Raw genomic sequence first — 15,271 nt, 5'->3', positions numbered from 1 at the left:
TTTCTGATGCATCATCAAACTGGGTATCTGCTTTGGGTCCGGTATTAGCCAGAACAGGACACTGCCAGCCTCCTTCCTTCCCCCCTTACTGTGGAGCAGCTTGTTTGTGGGACATAGACAACACAATAATCTATAATCCTACCCACCATGAAGTTTCAAAAGATTCTTGCCTCTTTAAAACATATTGTTTAGACACATGTCACTGCAACACAAGTAATTAAATAATCCGACAAGACAAGTTCATTCCTCCCTAACTGCTCAGCCTCTAAACTGACTGTTCTCAGTTTCAAATCCCTTAGCCCAGGGAGCAGGGGGTTTCTAGTGGAGAGCAGCCCTTTTCTCCATCAAGGATAACAGGTATTGCCTTCCTCTGTTTGCAGATGAGGGGGGTGTATTTGATTTTCTTTAGAAACATGGTCCCCAGAGGATGCATCTCTCATGCTCACACCAAATTAGTCCAGTATAAGCAATTAAATGTCTCCCTCTGAACCTATAGAATCTACTGGAGATCACAGAACTGCAACACACAGTCCTTGAGACAAGTATAGGGCATTTTGGTGCAGTGAGGGAAGATGAGCACATTCCAGGAAGACTGAGTAAAGTGTGAATATGACAGAGCAATTGCAGATGGCCTGTGCTGCAGCTGCACCGCACTGACATGTTACTCAAGGACCCAAACAGCAGCCTGGAGTCAAGGTCTAAATGCAAAGAACACCAAAAAGATAATCATTTCACATCATTTAGTATATCATTGCAAGCCAGTAGCTGCACCTTTGCAAAAGAGCACAGAAAACAACAAAAACCCAAACCCTGAATCCAACTAGAATGTTATTGATAGTTAAGTGAGCAACAAACCAGTAATCATTAAGTAGCTTCATCCCATTAAGGTTTAAGCCATTTATATAGTTTCAATAGCTTTGGGTTTACAGTAAGATCTGGATATTTTAAAGCACTTGTTTTTTAATATGGTAACACCTGTCGAAACTCTCATGTGCTCACCTACCTATCAGACAGAAAAATGAGCACCCAAAAGATAATTACACCATTTTTCACGTATCCTTCTCTCCACAAGCTATAACTATGGACACCTGGATGTTTTGGAGCAGAAGTAACTTACTAAAATCCACTCACCAGGATCTGGATCTTCAAGTTTCTCTTTAAGGCGAGGAAACGCAGGACGGAGGGACTCTGGGTATTTCAAAAACACTTTGTACATGATTAACACTGCCTTCTTCCTGATATAAGGCTTTGTATGGGACATCTGTTAATGAAACAATTGTAATCAGGCTCTTGGTAAATCTGCATTTTCAGAGCTCTTTGAAGTCCCTATGTGCAAGCTACAGTCTCAAATTTTCTTTCTGGGAGAAAGAAATTTTCTCTTTTCTTTCTTTCAACTACTTTCTGAAAATCCAGCTTTGAGGGGAAGAGCAAAATACTGTCATTTATCACCAAAATTAACAAACATTCAAGGTAATCCATCCCCACAGGAACAAAGTGTCAGTTTTCACATGTGACAGTTACAAATTAACAGATATTTATCAGATTTGAACAATTTAACATTCTTTAATCACAGGAAAAAGTTACTTCGACCTTATGGACTCACCAGCGTCATGATGTCATTTGCCAAGTCCCTGGCAAGATCTGGAGTAACAAAACAGGACAAGCCAGTCAGTGCAACTCCAGTATCATATTGGTTAGGGCTACTCAGATCCTAAAAAAGGAAAAACAGGCTCAAAAATTTAAGACCACACAGGACGTTGAGAATCAATTTCCTCAGACCAATTTTATTTTGTGCAGCCGGGTGACATTTGCATTTTACTTCAGCAATAGGGACTTTCCTTACCCATTACATCCCGATAAGGAACCCCAACAGACCAGCAACATAAACACAGGGTATTGTCACCACTGGCTGTATTCAACAAACAGAGCTGCTACGAGGCAGCAGAAATGAAGCCTACAGACCACTAAGAACTTCAATTAATCCTTCACCTTGTAGAATGGGAGCAGACTGTAAACCAAGTCAACAGAACTCTACTTAAAAACCTTTATATTCCTAAAAGATAAATACTTTGTCCAAATTTGAAAATACAAGTAGGGAGGGAGTACAAGAATAAAAATGAAGAACCGAAATAAAGAGTTTACCTTTCGGATCTGGTTAGTGGTCAACATAATGACATCAGTTCCTTCATGAAAGCACTGTGAGGCAGCCAGGTAACCAATTCTCTGGAAAAAGGCAAGGAGGAAAAAACCATTCTAAAGTAAGTTTGGACACTGTTTAGATGAAAAACAACTGGCAGCTTCACGAGGAATATTAAAACAATGAACAATCAGGCAGGAGGTTTGCATAATGAGGTATGAGAGTGTTCTCGAGCAAAGGAGGTTTATATCAGGAAAGAATAAACTCTGACAAGTAACACCTCTAGTGGTAACACCGCTATCTTAAGGATAATAAACCAGGTTTGACTTCTCTACTTGTTAGAACACACAGGTTCAATGACCATGGAGATGCAGAAATACGGCAGGATTGTCAGTAGGAGAAACAGAATATGACATTATTTTGTCTCTGTTGACTCCTGACTTTCAGGTATGAAAGCCCAGTTTGGAAACTATTGAATTATTGAGCTATTACTCCTTATGAAGTAATATTCTACCCTTTTCAGAGGAAAAGGCCTGCTGCAACAATGAGCATGAACAAAACCTTTCAAGAAAAATTAATATGATATAACAAAATAAACATGCCTGCTACTGGGCATCTGAAGTGGTCTTCACATAAAAATACCCTGTTTTTTCACAAGAGAGATCTGACAGCTACAGTCAAACATCCAGTAGAAAAAGCAGGGCAAGTATTATCCATTTACTAGAAAGAAATACAATCTCTTTCCTTTCCATATTGAAGAAAGCAAACCAAATGATGCTGTACCAATGCATTCATGAAAGTCAAAAAACAGCTCAGCGAGGACAGCTGTAGTTACAAAAAGAACTCACTTTGAATGTAAACTTCGATGCACTCATGACTTCAATAATATTGAAAGCAGCCCAGCTGATGTCGTAGCCCAGCATCTGCAACTGTGAGCAGAGAAGCCAAGATAACAAACTTTGAAATACAAGACTCAAGAAAATAGGTCACGATACCTCAGATCACTGCAGATGGAGCAAGAGGCCAAATCTAGTTCTATAAGACATCTCAAGTTTATGAAGAATGTTTCGCTCTACGCCACTTGCGGTAATGAAAGAAGCCTCCAAGTGCCACCAGAAGCAGTTTGCATTGATCTCAGGTACTACAGACACAGGTATGGAAGTGTCATCATGAAGGGCTTTTACTGGATTTTGGTTTTAAATAAAGACTAGAACAGAATCACAAAAAGAATCCTTTAACAGTGACCCTTCTTCTCAACACAGGACTGCACTAAGAGAAACAAGCACCTGTTTCAAGTGCTCGTGACCTTCGTGTGTTAAGAAACAACCCAATTAAAACCAACTCTTTAAAATTGTACTTGTTTTAAATCAGTTGAGCTTCCTGATCCATCTCAATGAGATAAAATTGTATCAGTACTGGTGCCAGCCTAATGAAACCAACAGGAACACGCAGCCCTCTGGTGTCAGACAAATGTGGGAGCATTTTCACCTGCAGCAGTCTGAGAAGAAGCAGCAGCCTAAGAAAAGCTGTTCCGACCAGAGACCAGCTCCTCCTCAGCAAGGAATTAAAAAAAAAAGATGCAATTACAACAAACCCCAGCAAGGCACTTACATAGGTGAGTTTGCAGACGGCATTTGCTTTCACTGCAATGTTATCCTGCTTCAGCTCTTGCTTGATCTCATCGATGCACTGGGAGATGTATTTTGCCTGAGGAAGACAAAGAAACAATAATTTGTGCTCATGTACCAGTTTTGCAGATTTCCAGCATGTCAGGGGAGAAGCAGTAGGACTCATTGTTTGCCAACACCAATTCTCCCCACCTCCCCTTTTTCAGTTAGCACTTCATTCTGACCAGACTACTCATTAACAAAAACCATCACAGCCCTATTGCGACCCCAAAGGACACAGATGTTTCAGTGGTTACCCTTCTCCTTCCACCCACTCACAATTTACACCATCCAGCCCAGAGCTCTAGCTTCAAATATTTGTGGAAAAAAAGCTGTTCAATGGAGATTGTGTACCCAGGGTCTGACCGAAACCCAAGTTCCACTGTTCCCAGAGCACACAGCAGCCACTTGCCTTGATGGAAATCATAGAACCATGGAATGGTTTGGGTTGGAAGGGACTTCTGGCTGTAATCCCCACCAACCACCCCAAGCACCACAAGTCACCCCCAATACCCCTCACAACTTTGCCATTTACACATTTTTATAAGCAACTGTTATTTGTTTGAATCTCTCAGTAATTCAGAGAGCTAAACGTCACAATATTTACATTTCAATACTGGTCCTCCACTTCCTTCTGAACAATCACGCCTGGGCTTGTGGGAGGGATATGGCAAATGCATGATTTAAAAATAGCCGTATGGATTTTACTGTAGAAGCAGGCTTAGCTCAGTCTGAGATTCTTTCACTGCACAATTATGATTTAAGTACTGAGGGTATCTGCTAGAGAAATCATGGAAATTTAAATGCAGAGAAATAATCTCTCCTTAGGAAGCCACACACGCACCAAGGGCATTTCATATCCAATATAAACAAACTGCCAGAACAACCAGGTCAGAAACAGATTACAGAGTTCCAAAGAAAATCCTGCCTGGATACCACTGCTTCCCATCAAAAAGATATTTTCAACATATAAATCCACTAGCCTGCCTTTTAAGCAACACTGCTCCCCTTTATACTACATTTTGTGCACTACCCCAAACATTCCTTGTTTTTTTTACAACATTCTAGAGGGATAACCATGATTCAAGACACAATTTTGTTGCTAGAAGCAGAGAATGTTATTTTTAATAAGTAGCAGGTGAGAATAAAAAGAGATCGAACAAAGTCTGTAGTTCAAAGAGACTCTGCAGTGATTCAGGTGAGGAAAGGCAGCAATGGAATTTTAATGCGGGGACTTCACACTCTGAGCAGCAGTCATGTAATGACAATTTACCCTGCTATCAGTCAGAGTTTAGCAATACCAGAATTAGAATCCACCATCAGGACACATGGTGAATACACATAATCCCAAGGAGCAGAAGCTTCACTGGTTTAACAGCTTCTATACATGCAGAATAATTAGCTTTTCTCTCAAACCTTGCACTTGGAGGGATAGAAGCCAGCTCCTCATGGCATTGCTATAGGCTCAGGTACAACGACATTTGTTATCTTGAGACTTAGTAAAAGCCTTTGTTGACCTTCACAGAATTCTCACCTGAGCCATTCCAGCAGCCCTGCTCTCCAGAAGAACACAGCTTGGGAGGTCTGAGGAAAGAGAGCTGGCAAAAGAATGTGCTTGAAGAAATTTAAGGTTTTCCTAAATGCCTGTATTTAGAACAGAAAAGCTAAAAATTAGGAGCTTTCATGTTAAGGGAGGGCATGCTAAACACCAAACAACCCCTTCCTCTGCAGAGATACCATCTGTCCTCCGGGGTACGGGTGAGCAGATCACATCTGTCAAAACCAGAGACAACATTGTCCCCAAATGCTTAACATCTTAGAGGTCTGATGACTTTTCTCAGAGTGCAGGAGATTTGGGATTCTAAACCATCGCCTGAGAGCGATTCAAGTCCAGACAACTCCCATAGGCAGTTTAAACGCTTCAGTCTAAACTAAAAAAACCTTCTCACAGTAGGAAACACGCAATTAGAGATGCTGAAAGAGCGACTTGCACAACATGCAAGTGATCTACAAATACATTGTACCCAGCCTTGAGTATTTTATGCACACATACGAGCACGCTGGAGCAGTGCCACAGGATCCTTCACACACGCGTCTTGGTCAGCAAGGTCAGTGCTGGTTCTCAGTGCAGAACATCAACAGGCAGGTAGATTCTTATCTTTATGACCAGACAGTATTATTGTCATTTCCCAGCGCATCTATCTGAAAACTACTTGAAAATTGGTTTAAGTTTCCAGGAAAGCTCTTGGGAGCCACACGGAGTGACCGGGAAGGGAAAGTTCAATCACGTCAAGCTCAGCACAGCTGAACCCAGACTCCCGAGTCTCCCACAGCCTGCGGGCAATCCCATCAACAGTCTGAAACAATGAGGGACTTTTGGGAAAGTATATTACAGAACGCAGAATCAGATCTGAAACTCAAATAAGGGGTTTTGACAAGCAGAAAGAAGTCCTTCCAAAACAGCTGTACTTCAAATTCTACAAGACCACAGGGAATGGAAGGCCCTATATATAGAAAGCTTTACGGGATCAGCAGGTATTAACGTTTTGTTAAAGCCCTGCGGAGCAGCACTGCCAGAAACGAGCCACATGAAGAAAACTGATCTATTTAGTCTCACCCAAAACTGAGCCCCAGCCACCACACCCCAGCCAGATCTGCTGCCACATCTAATGTCTGCTTCAATACGGAAGAAAAAAGCCCATGCACGTGGATCCTGAGGGAAGCCCTTCCCCAGCCACTGACCTCTGCAAGCGCCCAACAGGAGGCCGTGATACAGTATTTCCCTGCTGCCAGACACCCTCTAGCCTCACCCTGCTGGCTGTTCAATGCCCCAGCCAGGCCAGAGAGAGCCAGGGAGAACAGCCACTGGATGTAGTGAAGGAAAAAAGAAATGGGAGGCACTCAGCAAGGCCTACGTGTCTACAGGAAAAAAAGCCCACATTTCTACATACAACAAAATGCAGATACTATTCACAGCATTGATTCACTAACAGTTTTTGCATAAAACTTCCTAATATAGCAAACTAATATATACCAGTGTGGTAGTTGAAAACGTGGACTTCTCAGGATATAACTGGCTCGATTTTTCCTTAAATGTTTTTGAGATCCTTTATAGGAAGGGATGCAAAAGGAAAACGCGTCAGCGTTCATTCATTTACCCAGTATTGGTTATACTATCAATATATTTCTCAACTATTAATCCCTCACTGATTCTGTGATGATCTTATTTGAAGTCTTCTCAGGATGCTACTCAACTCTCACACGTTCTGAACAGCCAGCCGAGAAGCACTGCTAAGTCACAATATTTACAGACCTCTAGACATTTCCAGCCACGCTGCTTTGAGCCAGCGAGGCAATTCCAAAGAAGCCTTTCAGTGCTGGTGGAGAGGAGAACAAGCAGAGCCATGAAGTGTAAGAACACCCTCGGAACGGTGGCAGCCCTGGCAGAGCTGTCACAACCTGAAGGGCAGAGGATAACGCAGGGAAAAGAGCTGACAGGAGCTCTTTTATCTGCATGAGGCTGCCAAGTGGGAATGGAGCCTCTCCCAATCCTGTGGAAAAGGCTCCTTAATGAAATGCTACAGCAACCACTAGGGTGAATGTTTTCTCTGCCCACCCCTCAAAAGGAGGAGGATTTACAGCAACACACTGGGAGTCATGCAGATGTTAACAGTAATTACTCAAGGCTGTGAATACAGCACAAAGTCACAACTGCTGCTCCTGAATGTATTCTGCCAAACAGATGCAGTAAGCATTTTATATCCATTGTCAAAATCCACCTGCCAATTTTTCAAATAAGCCCAAATTCCTCAAAAATTCCAAGACCTTACCCAAAAAATATGTACATTTGAACTAGTGCGATTAGCTAAAATAAGAATGAAGGTATCGCGGATCAAAGACACAATCCCTTTGAAACAGAGGGAGGGAAGAAGGGAAAAGTGGGTCATGGTAAGAAGCCAAAACTGTCAGTTTATAGAATTTTTCATTTCCCAAGCCATGTTTTTCGAATTAACTTTGAAAAAACAGAAATAGTGTTCCAAACTCCAGCCAAGACAGGACTTGGGGTTTGCTGACAATTTCAGAGGGGCTCATAAAAGACTTGGCCTTTTCTCCAAGCAATGTATGACTGAAAAGCTGAAAAATCGCTCACCTAATCACTGACGCTCCTATGAAAGGTGACTCTACACTATTTCTGCCAGGCGAGAAGCTGCTAATGGTTAGAATGGATATCACTGCACAACATTTATGTTAAATTTGGAAATGAACAGCTTTCATGGTTAACAGAATTAAAGAAGCTGTGATCTTATCTCCAGCAATTTTTGGAAACCAAGAGAAGGCAAACTCATATTCTTACCCCTTGGGTCACAGCCCAGCAAACCAAATGCAGCATAACCCTCTTAAATCTTTGTCAGGATCCAGCCTCAACCCACTGGATCTCCTGCGGCTAATTTGGGGTTCAAACCTCCTGCTTACTGCAACAGCACAGTGCTTCCCACCCAGATGAAACTGCAAAATGAACATGAGTCCTTGGGGCTCCTGCACTTTCAGGGTTAATTAGTGTTTTAAGGAAAGCATGATTAACAGTGAACGTCCAGAGAAGCAAGATATGATCTGATATAAACACATAACTACAGTAGTCTAAAACATAAAATGTTTGGAATAAGTAGAACATAAAAATAATTAACTGAAATAAGAAGAAATCATGACATTTCTTTTGTTTTAAGCACTGTAGGATTTCTCTGGTTTTGGAGCACTTTGAGACATAAGCTTGCCATTAAACTCCATGAAATCACATTGAGCACAAGCACATGACAGCCTCACATGAGAGGAAGATGCTTGCTGCTCCAACTGCCAAAAAATCCAGCAACAAGTGATCTATTTTATTTTATGACCTTAAACATTACCTGTGGGACGCAGCCATGGGATGTGACCATGACATTTAACACAAAAGGCAGCTACACCACAGGCACCTTAGGGAGGCCAAGCAACTTCTGAATTTGTGCTTCAAGCAGAAGATTCTGTTACTACAGTTCAGTTGCCGCCTCCTAACTTAGCAAGAATGCTAGAAAGAAACACGTATCACTTGCTAGAGTTCTATCAAAACCCTCAGCACTGCACTTCATATCAACACACACTAATGAACTAGCCAAATAGAATCTATACACCTATAACTGACGACAGTACCTGAAACACAAGCACTGTACCATGACAGCACAAAATAAATTAACTGAAGAAACAGATAAAGTGATAAAAAAAGCAAACATGCTGCTTTCCACTCACTTGGACACAGCCCTAGAGATAGGCATGCTAGATGTTAACCCCTTCCATAGGTAACAACAAATATTATATCAAGTACTGCAGAAAAAGCTACTTGTGACACGTAATAGGATCCTTCATTGAGAGTACACCATGTCTGGATAGAAAAAGAATTTTAAGGCATGTGCTACCTCTCAAATAACTTCACTAAAACCATAAACTGAGCGAGTTAGATAAGCATATAACAATATCGGCAATAATCAAGAAATTGTGTTGGAAGGGACCTTAAAGATCATCAGCTCCAACCCCTGCCATGGGCAGGGACACCTCCCCCTGGATCAGGCTGCCCAAGGCCCATCCAACCTGGCCTTGGACACCCCCAGGGATGGGGCCGCCACCACTTCCCCGGGCAACCTGTGCCAGGTCCTCACCACTCCCATGGTGAAGAAATTCTTCCTTATGTCTAGCCTAAATCTGCCCCTCTCCAGATTATACCCGTTCCCCTTCACCCTATCACTACAAGCCTTCATATTTCAAATATTTCACTTCAGGAGCACCTCTGTGGGAGACAGGAACACAGCTACACAAGCCATCCTGGATCCCATTCCCAGGCGGGTAGGGCTGAGGTGTCGTGGGAATTGGATAGCAAACCCCCAACCAGCCCAACCCACGTCAGCAGCCGTGTATCATCAGCACAGCTTGAGAGACGTGACTTAAAAGATCTCTCGCCTGATCAGCCCCTTCTTACAAATACGTCTCCAGCCTGATCACAGTGTTTGTTAATTTAATTGCACAGCAATTAAACAATCCTCAGGGGCCCGTGCCGTCTAAATCATACGTGAGCAGACAACTTTTAAAACCAGAGAGCTGTGTCAGATAAAAGCACTTATCCCCGCAAACAGAAGATAAACTCACACTTTTGTTTTCACATTACTATGCAAAAAAGCTACGCAAGGACTTTTACAGCAGCTTTTTCAATTTGCTGGTTCCAGACATATTTCCAGGTTCTGATAAAGGTGGGCTTTGTTACCAGCACATATTTTGTTGTGTGTGTAAGAAAGACTCACTGCTTTCTAAGGAGCTAAAGTAGCTTTGTTTCTGAGACTCAGTTGACTGGAATTGGTTGAGAGAGAAACAGCACAAAGAGATCTCGAGGATATATTATTATCTAGAAGTGTAACACAAACTATCACACAGATGTAAAACTAGCTATGAGTGCTTCTCAGTTAAGGGAAAGCAAGGACAATGAAGAAAAGGATGGTTCACAGCCATCGCCAACTCCTTCAATTCAGTGCAAATATTTGCGTCATTACAGTAAATTTGTTCAGCTACTTCCTGCTGTGCAATCGTACCACTCGCTCCAGCCAAAGGCACATTCCTCAAGGCTGGACCTCCGTGTCACCGCCAGAGCTGGTAGCCTGAATTCACCATGAAGATGAAGCCAGCGGAAGAGTTTCACCATTTCCACATAGACGCCTGCTTCTCTTTATCCATCTTTCAACACAGGAATTTCTCAACGGAAGCTATCAGGGGTGAACATCCAAGTCATAAAAGAAATAACAATGAAACACAAATGGCTAATACAAAATCCAGCACTCAAATACGTGGTGTACAAACTTGGTCTGGCCGTGGCAGAGGAGGTGAGCTAGTGTGGATGGAACGTTTGCCGTGCTCAGTTATGCTGTGGTATCCAACAGCACTTGTAAGCACTGTTAGTTGTGTTGAATGTGTTCTCCTTAACTAAAAAATGCCCTCAACTCCTTTTACGAGCTAAGACTACCACTAACAACGCTGTAGTCTGCACCTTTTACTTTACTGAAGTATATTTACACTTCCTGCAACCTGGCTTTGAGCAGACTCCCCTTCGAGTATGAAGCTTTTCTGTTTTTCAGCACCAACGATCAGGTTTCTTTTAATAACCCTAGGAACACAAATGCTGCTTTGTAATGGGTCCCATGACTCATCTTTCTCATGCAGGTTGTCTCGCTGCTCTTCACATCACACATGCTACCACACAACACTCCCAAATAAAAAACCTGAAGGTATTCTTTGCACACCACCCCGCACTGCAGAGGAAGAGGTTTCTCGATAGCTTCTGTGGACACTGCTGACATTAAAGGAAATCACAAGAGGCCCTATTTTCTGCACTCAGCACTGGGACAAAGCAAGCTACATCCAACAAACAACTCTGAAGATGACCACAGTACAGACACACAGTATCTTTATTTGACTTTGATTTTTCTAGCCATTCTCCCACAAGCCTCGCAAAACCTGCTGCGTCTTGGCCACTCCATTTCATAAGACAGGAACCAGAAAGCTTTTCGGCTCCCTTGGACTTCTCTAGGCAGAATTTTCACGTGTGCATGGGAGAAAGCGATTTGTCAGAGCATTTCAAACCCTTCAGAAGAGACAGTTACAAAAGGATCTGGGCTGGGAACAAAGCTATTAGCCCCACTTATGCCACAGCCAATTAAGTAATATTTAACACAGGAGAAAGCAAGAAGCTAATGAGAGGCAGCACTAATGCAAAGCCTCAGCTGCTCTCTGCTTGTAATCACACAAGAAAAAAAAGCACACATCTTGGCTCGTGCTCCAGGCCCTGTGCTTTCTGTGACACAGCAGGTAAGGCAGGGACACAGGGACACTGGCCCGTCTGCCTCAGAGGCCACTGCCCGTCTGCTTCTTTACCAGTGGTGCAAGGTCCTTATCCAACCCTCTTCTGTGCATTGTTTCTATTCCTGCCTTTGTCTTTCCCAGTGATTCACAGGCTCAAAGAATTAACAATAGCAACTCCAGATCCACTTGAAAGTGGGTGGAATAATGAGCTCCCTTCAAAGATATTAACACACATATGACACACAGGAACTGATCGAGCGTCAGTGCCTGAAAGGTCTCTGTCATCAATGAGCTGCACGCTGCCTATTAGTTGGGCTGGTTTTCAGTCTTTGGCACCAAAAAGCTCTTCAGCATTCCTCAAAATTCCCTCTTATGCTCCACGCCATATCCCTTCCCACTGAACACTGATACTGCAGCAGTGGGTGGAGGCCAAACTGCCAGAAGACCACCGTGTTAGGTGATCTTCAGCCTTGATGACAGGCATCCATTACATTTTTAAGAGCCTAGCGTACCAACCACTCCCCTCTTGAGTGGGCTATGCAGCACATCCATAAAAATGGAGCACAAAGTTATTCCATGGGGAAAAAAACCCACCTAGTAACAGGTGAAAGACTCACCACTTCCGTTATCGAAAGGATTCACCTTCTCAATGAAAGAGAGGATGAGATATTAGATGTGAATGAAGGTTGGGGAGAACAGAGCAGAATCCAGTCTTTCTTGCAGGTTTGGCTTTCCCTCAAAATTTGAGCTGGCACCGGGAAACACCCAAGGGACTAAAGCATCTGTAGGCTGCTGAAAAGTACACAAAAGACATCTGACTAGGAAAAGATCCAATGCCGTCATGCTACTTCATTCCTTCCACGCCAGCGTTCCCTTTGCAGAAGGATGATGCAGCTCCAGATTTCCCCAGAAGGCTGGAAAATGGACAAAGTGTGCCTGCACAGGAAAGCGACTGTTAACGAACCTCTGCTCCTCACCTCTCATCCCTATGGGAGACCATCACCTCGCTTCCCATGTTTTAAACTCAAAATAAATGGGTCAGCTTTGGATACAGACAAGACAAGACAAGAAAAGACAAGAAGGCCTCTGATAGGTAATTAAACACTTGGCAGCAAGGTTATGAGCTGAAGCACCAGGCAGCCTCCAGCACCCTCCCAGTTCCCTCTACAGAGCCAAGCGGGACACTTAAAAATGCATTGGTAGAGAGCTCATGGCACTCCATTTTTTCATCACAGGCCTCGGGGTAGGTAGTTAAAAGCCTCAGCGATACAAGATGAACATAAAACGAACATAAAACCAAAAGGAATAACACAGCAGGTCTGCTGAAAAGCTGTATCAAGAAACCCACATCTGAACCCAGGTGACAACCATTTGGCACATCCTGCACTACAAACACATCCTCAACGCATCAGTGAAATGCCAGATATACTTGCTTGTGAGAGTACCTGTAGAAGAATTGGAAAGGAATACATCGTACTATCTACTGGGAGAGGCTGCCCAGAAAGTTGAGTGGGAAAAAGATACTGGCAGAATTTCTATACGATTAAATTCCAAAAGACAAGAACTAACAGAAGAACAACACCCTACAGGAAAGCTGGGAAGGGCTCTTTATTGGGGAGTACAGGGACAAAACGAGGGGGAATGTTTTTCAGCTGAAAGAGGGTAGATTGAGATGAGATCATAGGAAGAAAAGCTTTTGCTGTGAGAGTGGGGAGGCCCTGGAACAGGTTGCCCAGAGCAGGGGTGGCTGCCCCATCCCTGGAGGTGTTCAAGGCCAGGTTGGATGGGGCTTGGAGCCCCTGATCCAGTGGGAGGTGTCCCTGCCCATGGCCGGGGTGGAACTGGATGGGCTTTGAGGTCCCTTCCAACCCAAACCAAACCATTCCATGATTCTATAAAATCAGCCTTCTGCAAAAGGCACAATGAAATCACAAATCCAAGCAGTATCCAATCACAAATCCAAGCAGTACCCAATCACAAATCCAATCACGCTTCCACTTCTTTCCATGTCATTTTTATTTAAAAGCCACAGCACCTCCTTTCCAGAGGCATCTCTTTCACAAGGCAATTCTTGTGAGCCGAGATCAACAGGTAACATCCTTGCTATCAAAGCATACTGATGTTTGCTCTAAAAACATTCGCTCTTCTGAACAGGACAGAGTGTGTCCCAAGCCGACACACTTTTCTTGAGACACACAAATGTTGGAGCAACATTTAATAGACAAGTATGGAAGTACTGTAAGAAAAGGAGGAAGAATTTTTGCAGCTACTTCCTCTAAAATACTGTTCTGATTTTGAAACCTCATCTGAAAACTAGCAAACACCATGATTGCTGCCAGCGAAGCACTTGCTCAACATCCAGCATCTCAACAGCAGAAGGTTTACAGCCCTCTTCAGCTGATCTAGAAAAGGGAAGGGGTCTTTGCAGTTTGCAGACACTCTGTAACTAAGCAAAATCTTTGCAGGATTCCAAAAGAGCCTATGCTACAGAAGACACCTCTTTCATCAGTGTAACATCTACTGATCTGCTGAACACATCCTGAAGCTTGGGGTTTAATTTTTCCTGCACATGAGGATATAAACAGAAACCGCCCCTACAATTACCAGCTTTAAAACCTCTCAACCTGCATTTCAAACTCAAGGTACCATCATTTAAATACCATCATGCTACAGCCCAGCCACACTAACTCACATCAGCCTCTTACCCACAGTAAAAGAAAACGCACGTGCTCTAACTCACCAAATCCCAGAGAGCATGCACACCTCTAACAACTTCCCTCAAGTACAGAGCTCTACAAAATTGTCTGAGGAGGATTTTTTCCTAACTCCAGAGGAGACCAAAGCCAATTTCTTGTCACAGACCAAGAAGAAACTTGGTGCGGCTGATGATGCACAGTAACTTGTTAATCCCAACTGTATAACAGTGCTCATGCTCTTTGTGAAGTCCTGGAAAAGGTGCTGTTTGTCACAAAATCGTTTTAGAATCAAGAACAGGACATTCAGTCCCCCTCAGACAGGACTGATGCCACAAAGGCCTGGACCTTCATTGAGGTATCCTCAGAAGGTTGAAAGCTGATGGAACACTTAGTCCTGTGCACAACAGAGTAAAGCCTATTTACTAAAAGCAGTGTAACACACACACACATCGGGTCTAAGCCTGCTGTGGGAAGTGCTCCATGGACACACTGTTCACCTGTTCCAGCTTCAAGTGAAACACAACACACAGAGATGTGTCTTCACATCCATTGAAACACCCCATTTCCATCTGTCCGTGAAGCTTCCTATGTTTTGCAGAGCACTGCACACTTCAAAGTAGCGTTTATCTCCTCTGCCACCAAATCAAGATCCATATATTTAACGCATACTAACATAAAAATAAAAGTTGGACTGAATGATCTTAGAGGTCTTTTCCGTCCTTAATGATTCTACAAGTTTCCCAGGTATCATCATGAAAAAATCACACCTTGTCCTGTGCACAACAGGCTTAAAAGCCACTTCAACTTACAAGTGGTTTTGGAAGTTGTATTGGTATTTCATTTGGTTGAATGTTTACAGCTTTTCCAGATACTTTCCGTAGCCGATACCATTCGGGTAT

The 15,271-nt window shown here is 43.1% G+C and overlaps 1 protein-coding gene across 1 annotated transcript in view; it reads right to left on the bottom strand.

Moving 5' to 3' along the window:
- The window catches only part of AP3D1 (adaptor related protein complex 3 subunit delta 1), a 38,356-nt gene that overhangs the window by 21,652 nt on the left and 1,433 nt on the right, over positions 1 to 15,271 (bottom strand). The window contains exons 2-6 of the mRNA XM_069877990.1: positions 3,749 to 3,844; positions 2,986 to 3,066; positions 2,143 to 2,223; positions 1,604 to 1,711; positions 1,132 to 1,261 (exon numbers count right to left, since the gene is read on the bottom strand). Coding sequence (XP_069734091.1) covers positions 1,132 to 1,261; positions 1,604 to 1,711; positions 2,143 to 2,223; positions 2,986 to 3,066; positions 3,749 to 3,844 — 496 coding nt within the window. The remainder of the gene's footprint in view (positions 1 to 1,131; positions 1,262 to 1,603; positions 1,712 to 2,142; positions 2,224 to 2,985; positions 3,067 to 3,748; positions 3,845 to 15,271) is intronic.

The sequence above is a fragment of the Phaenicophaeus curvirostris genome, chromosome 28, assembly GCF_032191515.1.
Source record: "Phaenicophaeus curvirostris isolate KB17595 chromosome 28, BPBGC_Pcur_1.0, whole genome shotgun sequence".
Classification (NCBI taxonomy): domain Eukaryota; kingdom Metazoa; phylum Chordata; class Aves; order Cuculiformes; family Cuculidae; genus Phaenicophaeus; species Phaenicophaeus curvirostris.
This window is presented reverse-complemented; position numbering and strand designations above follow the sequence as displayed.